The 17,988-nt window shown below is 47.8% G+C and overlaps 1 protein-coding gene across 2 annotated transcripts in view; it reads right to left on the bottom strand.

The window, feature by feature from the left end:
- SLCO3A1 (solute carrier organic anion transporter family member 3A1) overlaps positions 1-17,988 on the bottom strand; it is a gene marked incomplete at both ends in the record, with an annotated part of 299,180 nt that overhangs the window by 42,666 nt on the left and 238,526 nt on the right. For both annotated transcript variants that reach the window (XM_080692514.1, XM_080692513.1), the window contains 2 exons: positions 778-942; positions 16,500-16,763. In XM_080692514.1, coding sequence (XP_080548640.1) covers positions 778-942; positions 16,500-16,763 — 429 coding nt within the window. The remainder of the gene's footprint in view (positions 1-777; positions 943-16,499; positions 16,764-17,988) is intronic.

Genomic DNA, 17,988 nt, shown 5'->3' with positions numbered 1-17,988 from the left:
TGATTCTTCACTGCTCTTAGTAGTTTTCACAAGTGCCATCAGCCACCCGAGTCAGAGACTCACGGTTGGCCCTCCCTTCACCCGTCTTTGTTCTGTTCACTACTAACTAACATCTAAGCTGATAACGCATGCAGCATTCTGGTCATTTGAGGAGGGAAGAATACATTCTCACAAAATGCAAATGCAAACTCAGACACACTGCGACATCTCTCACCCTGCATAAGTAATGCTGTGTCTCATGAGAGCAAGTTGGGTTTTTAGTAGGCTAACTCCAAATAGTTGAGAGTAGATGCTTGAAGTTTATTACTGAAAGAGTTGTAAAGTCATGTCTGATCTTGAAGGAGTCGGGATTGATAAGTTATGTCTGCCCAGGTGTGCCTTCTAAAACTCTGCATTTATTCACTGTAGGTTTTATGGTGCCAAGAACATTCTTTCTTATGTGCCTGACAGTCACCTGCTAACTTTTCAAGGTTCATCTTCACTATCCCCTTCCTTCATCAAATCTTCCAGCTTACACCAATATACTGACTTCCTAGCCGCTTACAATTCTTTGTGTGTATATTTTATACTCTGATTCTTTACTGTCATGTACTTTTCATAATTTACTCAGGTGGGTAAATCACACCCTGCAAATATACTTGGACATTCCTTGTGTACACAGGCCACATACCTGCTGCTGCTGCTGCTGCTGGCTTGGCCCAACACTGGGCTCTCAGGGGATCTCAGTAAATTCTTAGCATATGACACGCAGGGCAGAGGGATGGAGGGCAAACTCACCAAGCAGCTGGTTGGCAGAAGAGGTGGTAAGGTTAAATTGCTGCTCTAGGTACTTCCCCAGGAAGGCAGCAAAGCCAGCCACCACTGCAATCTCCATGCAGGCGGCCAGGGTGATGCAGGTGAACACGGGATTTGATAGCAGGTGCTTGGTGACCTTCGGGATCACTGCAAGGAGAGAAAGCAGAGGGTCAAGATCACACAGGTCAAGACTCCTTCTTGATCAACACACTCCTGTTGTCTTTACAAATACCACTAGGCAGCACCTGGATGCTCAGGTCCAGACCTGTATCCTATAGGTGATAACTGTAAAAACTTTGGCTTTGAATAAAAAACTGATATTCTGCCAAACTATTTTCTACTGAAACAAGAGACTACCATGGCTCTTCTTACAGTTCACTAGAAACATTATTTTTTAAGCAATCACAAGATGATGCTTCTATACTTCCTCTCAGGAGGAATTTGTGGTTTCTCCAAAGGAGAACTATTGTTGTTGTTGCTGTGTTGTTATTGCTATTGTTGTTATTATTAGTCTCTTCTTTTTGGCATTGGGGGTTGAACCCAGGGGCATTCTACACCTGTTCTACATCTCCAGGCCCGTTTATTTTAAAACAGGGTCTAAGTTGCTGAGGCTGGCCTTGAACCTATGATCCTCCTATCTCAGCCTTCCAAGTGCTAGGATTACATGTGTGTACCACCACACCCGGATCATATAAATTATATATGTTAACATATTTAAGCTTATTTCAATGTAAATATTGATGATTATATAGTTATACTTTATACATGTTTCAAGACAATATATTCAATCTTAACAGTTTCAAGAAAAAAGTTGAATTCTAGTCCTCTCCAAAATAGATATAAGCCAAACCCAACCCCTCCTCAGGAACCCCCTGGAAAAAAGCTTCCATCAGCTTTCACATGGAGATCGCCACTATGGCCTGACTGGGGTCTGGGTTATCACTCTTGATATAATCATGCCCCACATGGTAGACAATGAGATCAGCTCAAATCATTTTCCAGTTCAAAACCCCATGGCAGCTGAAATCCACACCGTGCTCTGGCTCCTGCCCCACCCTCAGCAGCCTGGTCACTCTCTTCAGGCCCTTCCCTGCTTCCAGCTCAGCCCTAATTATGCTCATTGTTTTTCTCCAAATATTCCCCTCCCATGTCTTTGTGCTTGGGAATCGTGTGCTTGGGACTCTGCGCTTTGTGCAGAGACCATGGTGCTCTGTCCCTAAATTGCTCCTGCATAAGCTCCCACTTCCTCCTGCTCAGATGGGTCTTTCCTCATTGCCCAATCTAACTCAGAAGCTGCCTCCATCACTTTACGTATCAACAGGGTTGGACAGCCAGTGTTGTTGTGGCCCTGCGTTGCAATTTTACTGAGCTCTATTGTGCTTAAGTATGTGGTTTCACTAAGCCACTAAAACTTACTTGTTGCTTTCAACAAGTAAGAGATTGAAAACAATAAGTTACTTGGCTATTTCCAGCAATTAGAATCCTCGACACATGGTCTTCTGCTAGTTCTCAATTACGGCACAGTGATATATCCTGGTATTATCTAAGAGCACCCTGAGAGTAGCAGGACAACCATGTCATTCTGACATTTATGCCTTTATTTGAATGAAGGACATTGACCCTCGGTATCTATGGTAGACTGGTTCCAGAACACCCCCCTCATACCAAAATCTGTGCATGCTCAAGTCCTTTATAGAAAATGGCCTAACATTGGTATGCAACCTCTGTACAATCTCCCATTTTAGGATATCTCTAGATTATTATACCACAGACCATGTAAATGCTACATGAATGTTTGTTATACTATATTGCTTAGGAAATAAAAGAAGTCTGGACATGTTAAGTACAGATGCAACATTTTATGGAACATTTTCAATCTGTAGTTACTTGGATCTGGGGACGCAGAGCCTGCACATATGGAGGCCCAATTACCTTTACAAAAACGTTAACTGAAATATAGTTGATAGATGAAATGGGATGGCTTAATTGTAGGTTCAAACAAACTGATTTAAAGTTATTTCATGACAAGTTTCACACTGGTAATAGCAATGAACAGCCTTAGGTAAGTATGAATAAATGGTATGGGTGGTGGGCAGGTAGGACATAGATTGTAAAGGCAGTATGCCAGCAGCTCAAGTCAGGAGAATTCCGCTTTGTGGCCATCCTCATCATAATAGTGGGAGATAGGTGACATGTAGTGTACTTGTTTCTGTAAATAGAACAGATGAGACAGAGTCTCAGATGAAGCGGATAGTATACCACATCTTGGGGGAAAAAAACAACCAGTGCCTGTGGCCATATAAAATAAACAGGTGGGCAGAGTGTCTAACATTGCATTCCAAGGTGATGAATTAGCCAGCTGTCCCAGAGAAGAGAGCTAATTACACAGGCCCAATCACATCTCCTAGGAGATGAAACCTCTAAATGGCCCAACTAATTAGAATAAAATAATAATAGAAGATACATAAGTTTTTAATAATGTTAACAGACAAGCTCAATAAATCAAAATGACAGGACAATGGGTCAAGAACTGGCAGATACACAAAACTTAGAATTTATTATCTCTAGGAAAGATACCAGCTTTAAAAAATGAACATCTCTATAAAAGATAGAGATTTAAGTATTCTTTGACACAGGGAAAGGAATTTAGCTATGTAAATGGGCTGAACCAGATGACTGAAAACTCACAATTACTGTGGGTAGAGTAAGCGATTCACCAACCAAGAAGCAACCAGATATTACTCAGGGCTGATGGTCATGGCTGTTCTGTGGTCATTTCTTATAAAATTACTGAAGCTTTAAAAGAAAGCAGCTCTTGGATTAAATAAATGCACAAACAAAAAGGGCATGGATTAGAATAAAGATGGTAAATAAACTTCTTTAAATCCACGGTACTCATATACTTACATCCTGATTTACTTTAAGGGTGCTGGTCTTTATGTGTCTGTTTTATCTATTCTGCACAGGGTTTTAAAACATGTATGGTAATCTGACTTTTTAGAAATATCATTCCAAATAAATGCCTATGAGTGTTTATCTTTAAAATCTATGTTTAAATGTTAAGAAACTTTCCTTTGTTAAATCCACATTATTCTTAAGTAGTGTACAAACATTTAAAGGAAGGTTGACTGTCTAGCATCTAAAATATGTTTTAAGAACTATAGGAAATGAATACACTGGGCATGAACAGAGGGCAATGAGGTCTTCATGTGCAAAAGCTCCTTGGATGCTAAGACTCCATCATTACAGACCCCTGGGACAGGTGAAGGCCAATTTGCCCCGGCGTGTGGCACATCGTGGTGGTGTAACGTACCGTGACAAGGGAGCGGGTGACCGTATCGTGGCACACCAAACATTACACAGAAGAGAGCAGTATGGGTCTCATCGCTAAAGGGAACACCTCCTTGGAACGAATGGATTGGAAAGTCCTGGCTGATGATACATTTGGGCAGGTAAAAACTGCTACTCCATCACTGTGATTTTCGGGAATTAAGATATCTAGACTCCGGAAACATCAAGCAGTGGCAGGTTGGGGACATTCTGGGATGCTCTTTGCTATCCCCTTCGTTTCCTTTGTTAGGATTTAGTCCCTTCAGAGTCTGGGATACTAGAAGAATAAAGTGCCACAGCCACTTTCCACCATAAATTAAACTGCTGCTGGGTGGGCTGACGCTACGGGATTCTCTAATTGGAAACTTTACTCTGTGGCTCAGGAATGACTGATGATTGGAGTTTGATCGCGGTTATCTCCCGAGGCCCCAGTATTGCCTTGACCTTGATCAGCTGCTCATGATGTGTTGGCGATGGGAAGAGCCCTTGCTCAACAATGACAACTCCAGTTAATGGAACGTTTTTATACTTCAGCAAGCATTTTAATTATTCCAGAGATAACTCCTCCTCGGTGGGAGGAACTCCTTGTCAAGACAGGAGTCGGGCTTTTGTCTTAATATCTAATGACTAATTTCTCCTTGAATTAGATGTGAAAATCATTAAGTTGGAGAAGCGTTGGACTGAAGGCCAAGGAAGCATCCATGAGCCTTATTTGCATGAGAACCCTTTTTTTTTTTAAGCCAAGCTGACTAGATTCTGGAAATGACAGCTTCCTTTTGTATTGAACCATTTTCCTCCCAGATTCTTCCTCCCATCTCTGGTTTTATTGTGATGACTTGTAGCACTCTCCAAAGACAATTCTTGTGCAGAGTGATTCAGCCCAGCTTTCAAAACCCCTGTTTTCTAAGGGCTCTTTATTAGCTCAGGCTACCCCAGTATTTCAAAGCTTTTTCAAATGAATTGCTGAGCCCATAAAATCCAGCTTTTCCAAGAAGGCAGTAGTTAGGCCCAACAAACTGGCAAACCAAGGCCACACCAGGCCAATGAACACCTGCAGCCTCCCTTAGCCATTTACCTCCCACCTACTGAGACAGCCTCAGAAGGGGGCAGCTGGGGTGGGAGGGAGGTTGGCTTGAATTCCGCAGCCTCATCAACCACGAAACCTGTTTGACCCTCGTGGGAGCTCGCTGCTATCACCAGCAGGATGGTGCAAAATTGGGAACAGTGAGAGGGGAGCAGTCTCTGGGGAAACAGAAATAAAAGAGAGGAAGCAATAGAAAGCTGGAGGAGGAGCTCTGTACCACAAAAAAAGGCTCTGCTGAGTGAGGTGGCATAGAATACTGTTTGAGGATCTGGTCTAAAGAGCCAGGTGATGGGGATTTGAGTTCTGGCTTCAAGAATTGGTAGGTCTGTGGTTGGATCACATTGGTCCATTTCATGAGCAACTGTGAAGATAAAATGATACCCGAGTGTGAAAAGCATGCGGCCCAGTATCTCTGGCACACAGCAAGAGTGCAAAGAGAGTCATAATTGTAATAAGCAGGAGTGATCCACGGCAAGCCAGGGAGGGAGCCCTCTTGGGCTCCTTGATGTTTGTGCAGTGTGCCTGGAGCCCTGACACCAGGCTTGTAGTGAAAATCATCTGTGTGAGTGGACTAGCAAGGGACACAGTGGAGGAGGCAGTGAAGAAGGGTGACCATGGCCGGGGAGGTGGTGGGTTGAGCTCCTAGAACCACTGCTAGGGCCAAGGGCTTCCCAAGGAGATGCCCCTCCTCCAGAGGACCAGGCCATGGGCTAGAAATTCAGGAGGTGAATGTCCTCATTCCTTGCCCTTCCCAGGAATTGGAAGGACCTCAGGTAGCGGTCCTTAAGGCTGAGTGCAGACTGCACTGAGTATATCCTTCCTTGGATTTCTCTGTTGAACTTGGCCTTGGCTTTTCCTTCAGGAACATCGCTGTCAGTGTACCATGGTTAATTCCTTCAGGAAGGGGAGATGAAGCCAGTGTATGATATGTAACTGCTCAGTAATTGTAGGCGTGATAGCAGTGCGCGATGGGCTCCTGGGGTTGGGTGGGGCTCTGCGCTGTGGGCTTTTCATCCATCAGACAGCAGGGAATCTCATCGCATTTCAGATAGGAAAACAGGTTTCTTTGGGAGGCTATAAACTCTACCTTCCCCAAGAATGCAAAGCTGAGCAGTGAAACAGAAGGAATTCCAACTTACATCAGCCTGAACTCCATGGTCCAGGCTCTTAACGCTCAGGTTTTCATGGATATTTGAATCAACAAAAAGATTTTTTTTTTTCCTGTAGGCTGATTTGCTATGAAGCACTTCACAATATGTGGGGCCCAAAGGAGCAGGGAGGTGAAAGGAGCTAAGGTGAGATATACAGAAGTCTTTTAATCTAAAGTAAAAATGACGACAACAGAAACAAGAAATGAAAGTAGAGGAAAGGAAAAATGAAGATGAGGCTAAATACTATGGCAGAGGTACAAGACTGAACTCCAGGTGGAGCGTAACCCAGGAAAAATAAGGCCCCACAATGTAGCATGAATGTCCAGCAGCTACCAAGCTGGCTCTTGCCAGGCCCAACATGAGTTTCCCTCAACACACACACACACACACACCCTGCGGGCACCCACTCTCCCCAGTCTCTCCCATGCAAGCAGCCACTCAAGTGCAGGGAAAGAACTATACCATCATCCATCGGACATAGGTACCACATCCCACAAGAGCAGGCGCTTAGTAAGTGAAAGACAGATTAAATGACGCAACCAACAAAAACAAGGAATGAATGAACCTCAAAGTCCTGAAGGGGATTGTCATAGTCTCTAAAAAAATATTCATTATGAAAACAGAATCAAACTTATGATCAAACCATTGATGAAATTCTACAAGCACATAGTCCATGGCAAAAGCAGTGAACTGGGAAGAACTGGCTTAGGAATTTGGGCACATGATTCCTTGCCTAGGAAACCAGAAACCTGAAATGTGTGCCTCTTTTTTCTGGGGATTCTGGAAGTGTTTGGATCACTCTCTTGGGTAGGGGTGGTGAAGAAGAGACCCACAGTATCTGAAATTCTTTTGGAAATGAATGCCTTGCACAACTAGGAAGTATCTGGCTCTACCTCGGACCCACTGCAGCCTCATCACTAAGGCATCTCCTCTGAGTGCTCTGTCCTCTAGTCTCTGATAGGCTATAGAGGAATCTTCCCCAAACCCTCTCATTGCAGGCATGCAAGAAGTATCTACCAGCTAGCCTTCCATCTGTCTTTAGTAGGGAGCAGGCGGAGGGACGCACTTCTTTCATATAGAGAAATCTGTGGCTTCTGGGAACAAACAAGATGATGTGGGCATTAGAAATAAACATTCAGAAAGGAACCCAAGAGTCAGCTGGGTCCGGATTGGCCAGGATCACCCAGAACCGATCAATTCCATTGATTCTTTTAAGATGACCTCGCCAGGGAGGCCCAAGAGCCATGCAGCCACCAGTGAGCTGGTTAAAAGCAAGAATCGAACATGCACAGAGGCCTGGCTTCCTGCAAGCTGCAGGTCCACGCTGCTGCTACCCGGTCACTTCCTTCCCTCCGTAGTGGGAAGCGGAAGCTCAGCTGGCCACAGGATGATGGAGCCAAAGAAAGGAGGCTGGGAAGCAGCTGCCTCTTATTCAGACCCAAAGATTATACCTTTTCATATTGTAGAACATGACTAAGGGAACAAAAAACCTCTTGTAAGCAAACGGCCACTTTGACTACGTCTCCCCCATGTCTGAGCCCCTTCTCCGGGAGGACCGTGTCCCACCTCAGAGGAGCAGTGCCGCCTGCACAGAACACCAGTGCAAAGGAGGATTCCACCCTGGAATGAGAACGAGTCACGTTCAAAGAACAGAGGGTGGGGTCAAGCGCTCAAGTTACTGTAAATGCCATATGGGAGCTGAGGGCTCCTCTGGTACTTCCTAAAGCCCTGGGATTCCAGCAGGCCTCGGAACTTTTGATGTGCCAAAGTCACCGTGAATCTCAGAGGCAGCCCCAGAGCCCACAGAGTGCGTCAGCTGGTTTGTGAGTAGGCCCCCCCAAGCCATTTCACTTGCAGCTGGGGGAACAGCACTGACCTGTCGACCCCTGGCGAGGACCTCTCACAGGTCCCCTTTGCTGCTGGCATTCATGTTTCAATTGGGAGTTCATTTAGAATCACCTGGTAGAGTTAGGCATGGTGGCCTGTAATTTCAGTACTTGAGAGGCTAAGACAGGATGATCTTAGGTATCAGGTCAGCCTAGGTGACTTAGCAAGACCCTGTCTCAGAATAAAAACTAAAAGTGGCTGGGGGCTTAGCTCTGTCGTATAATATCTGGGCTCAGTCCTTGATATCACACATACATCATCATCACGAGGCTTTCAGAAGTCCAAGTACTTGGACTTTCCCATGGGACCAGCATCTCTGGAGTGTGGTACCTGAGAGGGAGAGGAGGCTCAAGATATTGCAGGGACAATGCTGACTCCAAACCCTGAGAAACAACAGCTCACATGACAAAGTCCAGACACTTGAGATGGCTGTTGTCCAGGCTTTCGGTAATTCATGTATAATTTCAACAGACTCGCTGAGCAACTTCGGTTAACCAGGAACATTGCTATGTGTGGGAGCTGCCCCAGCCTACTTTCTATCGTGACCTTTTCTAAATTCTCTACTCCCAAGCAGACACTAAGCCCCCAACATTGCCTTGACGCTCCCGTGCACTGCCTCTGCCGGCACCTGCTCCCAGCTCCAAGCCTGCCCCTCTCCCCTGCTGGGCTCCTGCTCATCCTTCTAGATCAAGCTAGACAGCTACTTCAAATCCAAGTCGGCAAACCCTGCTTCTGTGGTCCCCACCACATCCTTATGAACTTCCTGGGGTCCCATCACTTTTATATATATATATTTTTTTGGCAGTACTGGGGATGGAACCCAGGGGCATACTACCTCCTGGCTACACCCACAGCCCTATTTTATAATTTATTTGGAAACAGGGTCTCACTAAATTGCTCAAAGCCCATGTAGCTGAGGCTGGCTTCGAACCTGTGCGATCCTCCTGTCTCAGCTTCCCAAGCGCTGGGATTACAAGCATGCACCACCATGCCCAGCAGTCCCATCACTTTTGATCCTGAATTCTACCTGCCTTTGCCAAGCAGCCAGAGTTAGCACAACTGAAAGAATTCTAGTCAGACAGGTCTAGGAAATGAGGAATAAAACCACATTTCTGTCAGCCAGTGTTCCTTGGCACTGGCCTTCTCAGAGCCTCTAACATAAAATGTGGCTTCTAAGAGGCTCAGAGTGTACACAGATTCTATTTATTTGGCCATATAACCATCTCCCACGCCCTTTTGTAATTGAATTGATTTTTTTTCCCTGTGCATCTCAGAGGTCTCATATTTCAAGAAAGCCCCATTGGGAAATACTGTCTTCTAGCCATTTCCTTCAGTTATTCATTTAACCAACACTCCAGGAACACCAAGGGAATGCTCCACCTTGTGCTGGGCGCCCACACATGTGTTTGTCCTGGGGATACTGCTGAAACAACTTGAGAAAGCAGCTCACAAGATGTGTTCCCCAGTGCAAGTGACCAGCAGGCCCTCCATCAACACTGATAAGAATGTCATCAAGCCACTGACCCACCAGTCTCTGGGGACCCATAATAGCAACTCCCACATCATGGCAGGGTGTAAATCACTGTCTGGCCCAAGAATCCAAGTGTCTGGGAGGGCAGATGCTTCCCCTCACCACAGAATCAAGAATGAAGATTTTCACTGGAAATCTGCATGAGGGGCGAGCACAGTTGGGAAGACAAATCGTGTAATAAAAAACACTCAGCCATTTAGCCCAGAGAACAAGAACCCTCAGCTCACCAGGCACCTCACGATAACTTTCGGCTGAAAAGAACAGGTCCGTATTTAAGAAAAATGTAGGAAAAACTGACTGCTCCACTGGTCAGAGATGCAAGAGGTCTGGAAGAGTCCCAGAAGTCAGGGGAATGCGCCAGGCCTGGGGTGGCAGGGGAGTGTGCACCCCACCCAGGAAGTGGGACCCTTCAGAATGTAGGCAGGTGATACCACAAAGCCCGCAGCCCAGGTCCAGGTGACCCTCCCTGGCTAGCAGTGGGACTCAGCCTGGGAAGGGAGTGCCATGCCCATATTCTCAGATGCTCCCATAAAGGCCAGAGCTCAAGGTGGGTGATGGCCATCAGGGAGTGTTAAGCAAAACAGAAAACCATGGTGGGCTTGGTCAATGGTCCATGCCTTTCTCCACTTATCAAATAGCAGGGATTCGGTGCTTGCTATGTACTAGGAGATGAACCAAAGCAGATCTGGTCCCTGACCTCACAGAGCTTACAGAGGAAGCCAATATGTATACATTTAAAGACTAAGCTGGACCCTGGAGCTCTAACAGGAGGGTGGGAAAATATCCTTCAGAAATGACGTAAGACCCAACGTCTGAAGATAGGGTCAGAATTCCAGGGAAAAGAACATCAAATGCAAATCCCAGGGGGGAAGGGAGGCTGGGGCGGCTGGTGTGGATGAAGCCAGGGCTCTAGTGGAGTGTGAGGAGGCTGGGGGACCACAGAAGGGCTCTGCCTCCACCCCAGCCACAGCAGGCGGTGATGTGGACAGACCATTGCCAAGGCCTCAGTGTGGAAATGGACTGGAGGACTCAGGGCCAACAGCAGAGTGGGAGAGATGGGGCAGGAGCGGGCAGCAGAGGCATAGAGGGATACAATCATCTGAACTAGTGAAGCCCTCACTGGCCCAGGGGAGGTACCAAGGACCCAGGCAGATCTCAGTTCCTCTAAGAGCAAAGCTCCTCTGGAGCTGGGGCTCCGAGAGGAACCAGTGGAAAAGAAACCAGCAAACACGGGGCAGGGGAGGGGCGCTGTTCTCTGAGCCCCAGGAGGATTCCCTTCACCCTCCTGAGTCACATTTCATCAACAGTTTGGTGAATTCCTGGGGTAAGCAGCAGAGGAGCACTGGATCTGGAGCCCCGGGTCCCTCCCAGCTGTGGAAGCCTGGGCACCTGGTTTAACCACAGCTCCAATAATCATGCCTTGGATCGGCAGGCCCGCACCTGGGGAGTTAGTGGAGTTTAATAAAGCCCAAGCATTTGCTCGTCGGCTGCCTGCTTTGTGAAATGCATATGTGACAGTCACTACAAGCTGGGGACCTGGGGCTGCTGAAGTAAGAAGGTCCACATTGGTGGCTCAGAGATCAGCTACAAAACCCACCCTGTGGGCTGACTGTGGGGGCCAAGCAGGTGCTCTGCAGGTCATAAGTCATCTCCCAGATGTGGTGGTCGCTCCTGAGTCTCAGAGCCTGAGGCCCTAGCCCTGCCCAGCGTGCTGGGACGTCACCTGCTGCCACCTGGCTGGGCTCCCTTTTCTCAGAGGTCACTTAGAGGTTGGTGTGGAGGACTCTAAGACAAGTCCTGGGCTTTTGACTGCTCTGATCTGTAATTTAAAAAGACAGGACTCACCCTGTGGATTTTCAATCTCTGGTACAAGGCCAGGCGTGGTGGCACACGCTTGTAATCCCCATGCTTGGGAGGCTGAGGCAGGAGGATCGCACGGGTTCGAAGCCAGCCTCAGCTACTTAGTGAGGCTCCCAGCAACTTAGTGAGACCCTGTTTCCAAATAAAATATAAAATAGGTCTGGGAGTATAGCCCGGACGTACGTAGAAAGCCTCTGGGTTCCACCCCCAGTACCACACACACACACAAATCAATCAATCAATCAATCAATCAATCAATCAATCAATCTCTGGTACAGTTGCGTTCACCCTGGCTAGGAAACCCAGCAGGAATTCAGGATGCACTGATGCTGGCAGAGAGAAGAGCCTCGCTGCCCTTTTGGGCTGCAGCCTTGTCTGCAAGCTCATTTCAGGGGACACCTGTAAGCGGCAGCTGGAGTTCTGGTACACTGTTGAACCTTTGGGGAGCACCTGGTGTGCCATTTGTTCTTTAAGAAAGGGGTTTGTGGTCAGAAGAGGCAGCACAGTGTCATGGTTAAGGAGACAAGCCCGAGGCCTTTCAGGATTTAAAAGTCTCTCCTTCCCAGCTCCTTCACATCTCCTTATCTATAAAATGGTACCGATGCCTCCTAGAGTTGGGGAGATTCAAGGAAGAGCATGGAAAACCAACATCAACTGCTATTACATGTTTGTGTTGTGTGTACACGTATGTACCTGTGGGCATGCACACCAGCAAGAAAGTGCGCATTTGTTACTCCATACACTCAGGGATACTGCAGGCCAGGCCCCTGCTCCGCACTGGGGCAGTTGAATGAGAGCTTTATCCCAGGAGAACTCACAGACCTTGGGTGGATGCAGGTGACCAGATCACCATGGTAATGCAGCAGGAGGGGCTCTGCCAGGGCCAAGCGGATGGCAGAGGGATGCAGCTAATGTCCTACTGGGCATGCAGGGATAAGCACACTGAGGGGCATAGACGGCTTCTGGAGAGGTGAGGACAGAGCTCAGTACAGAGACTGGCCAAGGGAGGAAGTCCATTCTATAAGCAGAAATAGCAGCAAAGAGGAACATCCTTGGTGTGATCAGGAACCGCAGAGAATGAAGGTGAAGGTGGATATATATGTGGTGGCAGAGGTGATCCCCTGCTCTCCTGTCCATCAAGACTTCCCCGGGGAAGGAGTCTTGACACTCAAGATAACTTGTAATAAAATGTGCAAGTGTGGACGTGCGATCGAATGGGCAGGCCAATGACGCTGTAGATTTCTATCACAAAACATGTTCACGTCTATTACAAAAGAAGGTGAGATTTAACATGCATGATGATGACACTATACGTCTATAGTCCCTTGAATTCCTCCCTCCCTTCCGACGTAGCCATCTGAAAACCACTCTGCAAACGCTGAGAATTTACTAGGTGCCATCCTGGCCGACACAGGGCTGTGCACAGGAGCAGGCAAGAGGGGACAGTGCTAGACACAGAGGCAAAGGTGAGGAGACAGGCATATCCCAAGAGCCGAGCCATCCAAAGAGAAAGATCAGGAAGAAGGGCCTCAGCCAAGGCTTAAAGGAAAAGTTATTCGATGGCACGGCTGAGATGCAAAAACTTGCCTTGGATTGGCAGGCCCGCACCTGGGGAGTTAGTGGAGTTTAATAAACTCGAGCATTCACTAGTCGGCTGCCTGCTTTGTGAGATGCATATGTGACAGTCAGTACAAGCCGGGGACCTGGGGCTGCTGAAGTCAGACTGCGCTTTTCATCTCTCTCCACCTTCTGCTGAGGTTTGCACACCAACCTCATGTCCGCCTTTGTGGGAAACAGACCTTCAAAGCTTGCTTATTCAGGGGAGTTCCCTGAAAAATGAACCACAGACCCAGACTCCCATGTCACCATGGCTCAATTCCCTCCTCAAATGAGGATAAGTAATAACACCAAATCCATGTGATGTTTGTAACAATTAAGCCCAATCCCACATGTGAAAGCCTCGCAAAATTAAATGATATGACCGAGGTTGTGCTTCTGGGGAATGGCCGAGCTGGATTTGAACCCAGGCGGGTTGGCCCCCAGGTAGGCCGTCCCATGGCTCTCCTGGGAGCCTAGGAATAGTGTAGGTGCTGAAAGGCTGCTCCCCCACAGCATGGCAGGGGACACAGATTAAGGACAAGAAGAAGAAACCCTTTTGCAAACGCAAAGGAAACTCATAAAAATAATTGCAAAGGAGATTCTGAAGCCACATTAATTCCTCTGATGTTTGCAAGATGGCTTGGCTTATTTATATTCTAAATTACACTCTAAATGCATAGTACTCTGCCGGAGTCCACCAGGGCTTTCAAGCTCAAGTTGGAGGGAGTGTTAGTTTGAAAATACCAGGTAGCACTGCATGGTGCTTTAGTGAAAATGTCCATGCGGCAAACGCATTTATCTCATTGGGGAAAATAAAGGATGTAAGCCCTGGGGCCCCCTCCCCACGCGCTGGCATGTGGAAGATTTATTATCCTAACAGCTCCATGGCTTTACCCTTCCTACTAGAGACACAGCCTCTAGTCCATTAGCGGATCAACTGTCTCTGGGAACTACTAATTCTAAATGAGAAACCCTTAATCCTCAGAAATGAAGTGTGTATACAGATCATAACATGTGGTCGGGTATGGTCTATCTAGTGATTTCCAGGCCTTTCTACCCAAATGCACACCCATCCACTTAGGCACAGCCCACCCAACCTTTACATTACCTTTGGGTTGCCTTTGACCTGATTTCGCCTATTGCACCCTTCTCCCGCTAAATTCAAAGCTCTGACACATAAGCCGCTTAGTCACAGCCTTGTCCCCAGGCCCCCTGGGGTCTCAGTAAATACTGACCCAATGGAGCGAATAAGACAGTGAGCTATTGAAATGTAACCCAGGCATTCCAGAGCCATGACAGCCACTCAAAACCCAGTCAGCTCTGCCTCTGATTCCTCCCTCCTCCCTGCTGGGAGAGGCTGGCTCCTCCCTCCTCTGTCTGCCACCTCCCCCAGCCACCATGCAGCTGTCTCCACTGCCCCAGGCACTGTCTGCTGGCCTGCCTGCTCCTACACTGGGTGGCAAATTCTTTGATGGCTAATTGTACCTTTGCCACTTTTGCAAAGCCAGAGATGAGAGATCAGAAGTCATTTTGCACCTCCTGGAAGACAGATCCACAGAGGTGGCCATTACCTGGGCGAGGGTGCCCTCTGCCATGTCCCTCTCGGGCCCAAGTGTTCCTCTGAGTCTAGTTAATGGGACAATCTCTATGGCCAACTGTGCCCTTAGGGAAGCAGTAGCCCTCATCCTGTAGCCAGCTGGGGGTTCCAAGGAGTGACAAAGTTTGGGGTGTTATGAAGCACATACAGATCGAGGGGTTGGTCTCAGCCAAGGCAACCTCAGAAGATACAAGTTGGATGGCTTTCTCACCTACCGATGCATTCTGGAAATCAGAAATTTTCCCATCTTTCATAGACAATTCCAAACCACAGTATCGGTAGAAACTGACGTGGAACACAGGCTCAGACACGGCATTAGGTTATTAAGTTACTGTCTTTTCAGAAATAGCACAGGATCTTTCAATTCTTTGCAGACTAACAGATATGATTAACAGTCTTTGGGAGGCAGCACTTTTGTTCTGGGGACAATGTTGTCACTGAGGAACAGGGTAACAATTTTGCTCTTGTGGAAATGAAGCAGGTAGAGGTGGCGGGTGGCAGAGCCGCTGAAGAGTGAGACAGTGATTTGAGCACCAGGCACCCAAAGTTCTGGAGGAGCCATAGCAGACACTGCCTCATTATGCAAAGGCTCAGCAGAGAGACTTGGCATTAGGAACTATTAATGGGGGCCCTGGAAGGTTGAGTCCATGGTGGGGGGGCACAGCTTGCAAGGCCAGGAAACCTACCTACTCCAGAGCAGCAGTACGGTTTCTCCTCAAATCTGAGCTGGCTCACTGTTGGCATCTGAACCCAGCTAAGGGCTCAGTTCCAGCAGAGAGGTGACTGGCCATCGACCTTTACTCCCCAGAGGAAGTACGCAGTGCTCAGCTTTGCTCCTGCCTGCCTGCAGCAGCTCTTTCATTTCTAAAACCCAGCAGGTGCTTTGGTGGGCCTGGGCAGTGTCCTGTGAATAAGGTATTGCCACATGTAGCTCACAGGGGGCGGCTGCGGTAGACAGCAAGCAGCTTTGAAGGCTGCAGGACTACATTCTATGACAGCCATCTTCCTCGCCTTGAGGGACTGTGCTGAAGATGGAAACAACCCAGGGGAACCTCTTGTTCTGCACCATCGTTTATGCCTCATCATTTTGCTAGAAGAGCTGCACTCATTTTTTTCTTTAAAAATGATGGCGAGTGCATGGCTAGACTGTAAAGCGCGGCTGTTATTGCAAAGGGGTGAGTCTTTCTCTCAAGAAAACCTGTCTCATCTTTTGTGGAAGGAGGACAGTTAATTAAAGACAGCACATCGGAGGTAGCTTTTCATAGAGCGCCTGCACCGAGCAAAGGGAGCCTCCCGCCAAAGTCCTTTATTGCTTCAAGGTGCCCCGAAGTGGCCTGGGAGAACTCAGAAGAGTTCCTTGGACAGTCTAACTTCCTCTTTTTGTTTTTTTGTGTGTATTTATATTTCTTCCTTCTATAGACACGTATATTTGCTATTAAGTCAGGTCTGATGTTAACTTCTAGGATCCCATGGTGGCTAATTTACTTTTATTTTTATTAAGCAAGTCTAGTCATAAATTAAGCACAGGGCTGCCGGGGGTTAATCACATACAACAAATATGGCTCGTCCCAACTCAAGTTCTCTAGCCCCGTCCTGAGTACCACCTTTCCCGTATGCCCATCGAACCCCATGACTCTGACCACTGTTGGCCATGGTTGCCTTTACCTCTCAGCTGCTGGAAGCAGGAGGCGCTGCTGTCCGGCTCCAGGGGGTGCCTCAGGACCCCATTGCTGGGCTTGGGCCTCTCATACTCTCTTTCGGGGAGCATGGCCTGCTCGCTCTCCATGGTGGGGTCGGAGTGCGGGGGTAGTGACTGTGGGAAGCCGAACATCAAGAGGGAGGAGAAGAAGAGTAAGGCACCGCAGAGCAGAAAGCCAGCCCACCAGGCTCCGATCCAGCGGGGGTCGTCTGGAGTGATGTCCAGGTTACCTGTGAACAGAGAGAAGACAGCTGCATTAGGGGTGCATGTGGGCCGCGGGGCTGCGCCGGGGGCTTTAGTCCACGGCATATAGTGCTCCAGGGCTCTAGAAATGAACAAAGATGGGAACACCAGCTGCCGGGGTCAGGAAACCTATCTTCCACAACAGTGCTTTAGGTTCTCTTGAAGTCACAGAGTGAGCACACTCCCTCAATTTTCTTGTCTACCCTACGTTTATATCAGTCCAAACAAAAACAGCAAGATGCCAGATGCCTCTGATTTTAAGCCCAAACTGATTGGCTTAGCAGCACTGCCAAGGTGTGTTCATGGAAACAGGAGTGCACATTTATCATCAAAGGGTAGGTGTTTACTAGATATACGTTCTCATCTTCCTCAAAACAGCTCACGTGAAACCCCACTCAACACCCCACTCCCTGTCGCAAATCAGGTTTCCAGCTTAAAAGGACAGGTACAGAGTGGAGGGAGCATGGAACTGAGCCTCAGCATATGCCCTGGCTAACTGGGTTGAAATTCTGGCCCCTTCTCTCTGTAGGATATCAGCCAATGCTCTCACTTTACTGATCTGCACAGCCCTGATGACTATGGCAGTACTTACCCTAGAGAGTCTTAGGAAGATAAAACAAACACTAGACATAAAGCATTCAGAATAGCCTTTGGTGCATGCATGAGCATTTAATGGGTACCAGCTTGATATTCATGGCTAGGGTCGTCTGTTTCCAAGCTGCTAGCAGACAGGTTAATTCAAACCCTGTTGGTGGCCTGTGGTTTGGCACCATCTCTCTGTTGGAAAGCTTTGCAGCCAACTAGATTGCTCAAAGGCGCTACACCTGTGGCTTGGCCGCCTTGTACAGTTACTTCTTTGATTTGCCAGCTGAAGTCACGGGAATGTACACTATCACTTCCTCCTTGGTAGTTCCCTTTCCTTCCCTTTAAAGCTGCCCTGCAAAGCAGCATTCCCAGCCGAGCTGCTCTTTGGTGATAATCCTTGCTCCTGGGACCCGGAGGGAACTCTTGGAGACCTGGGCCATGGTGTATCAGTCAAGACCAACGGGGCTGCAGCCCTGAGCCAGATGGAGGGACAGATCCGGGAAGAGCGATAACAGCAGACACCAGATGAACACTTCACCATTTATAGGATGCTCTCCCCAGAGACACTGCAGCTCACGTTAATGGTGATGCCGGCCATCACTTACTGAGGACTTCCCTCCGACTAGA

The sequence above is a fragment of the Muscardinus avellanarius genome, assembly GCF_963383645.1.
Source record: "Muscardinus avellanarius genome assembly, chromosome: 3".
Classification (NCBI taxonomy): domain Eukaryota; kingdom Metazoa; phylum Chordata; class Mammalia; order Rodentia; family Gliridae; genus Muscardinus; species Muscardinus avellanarius.
The sequence above is the reverse complement of the archived record's forward strand: the minus strand, read 5'-3'. Positions and strand labels throughout refer to the sequence as shown.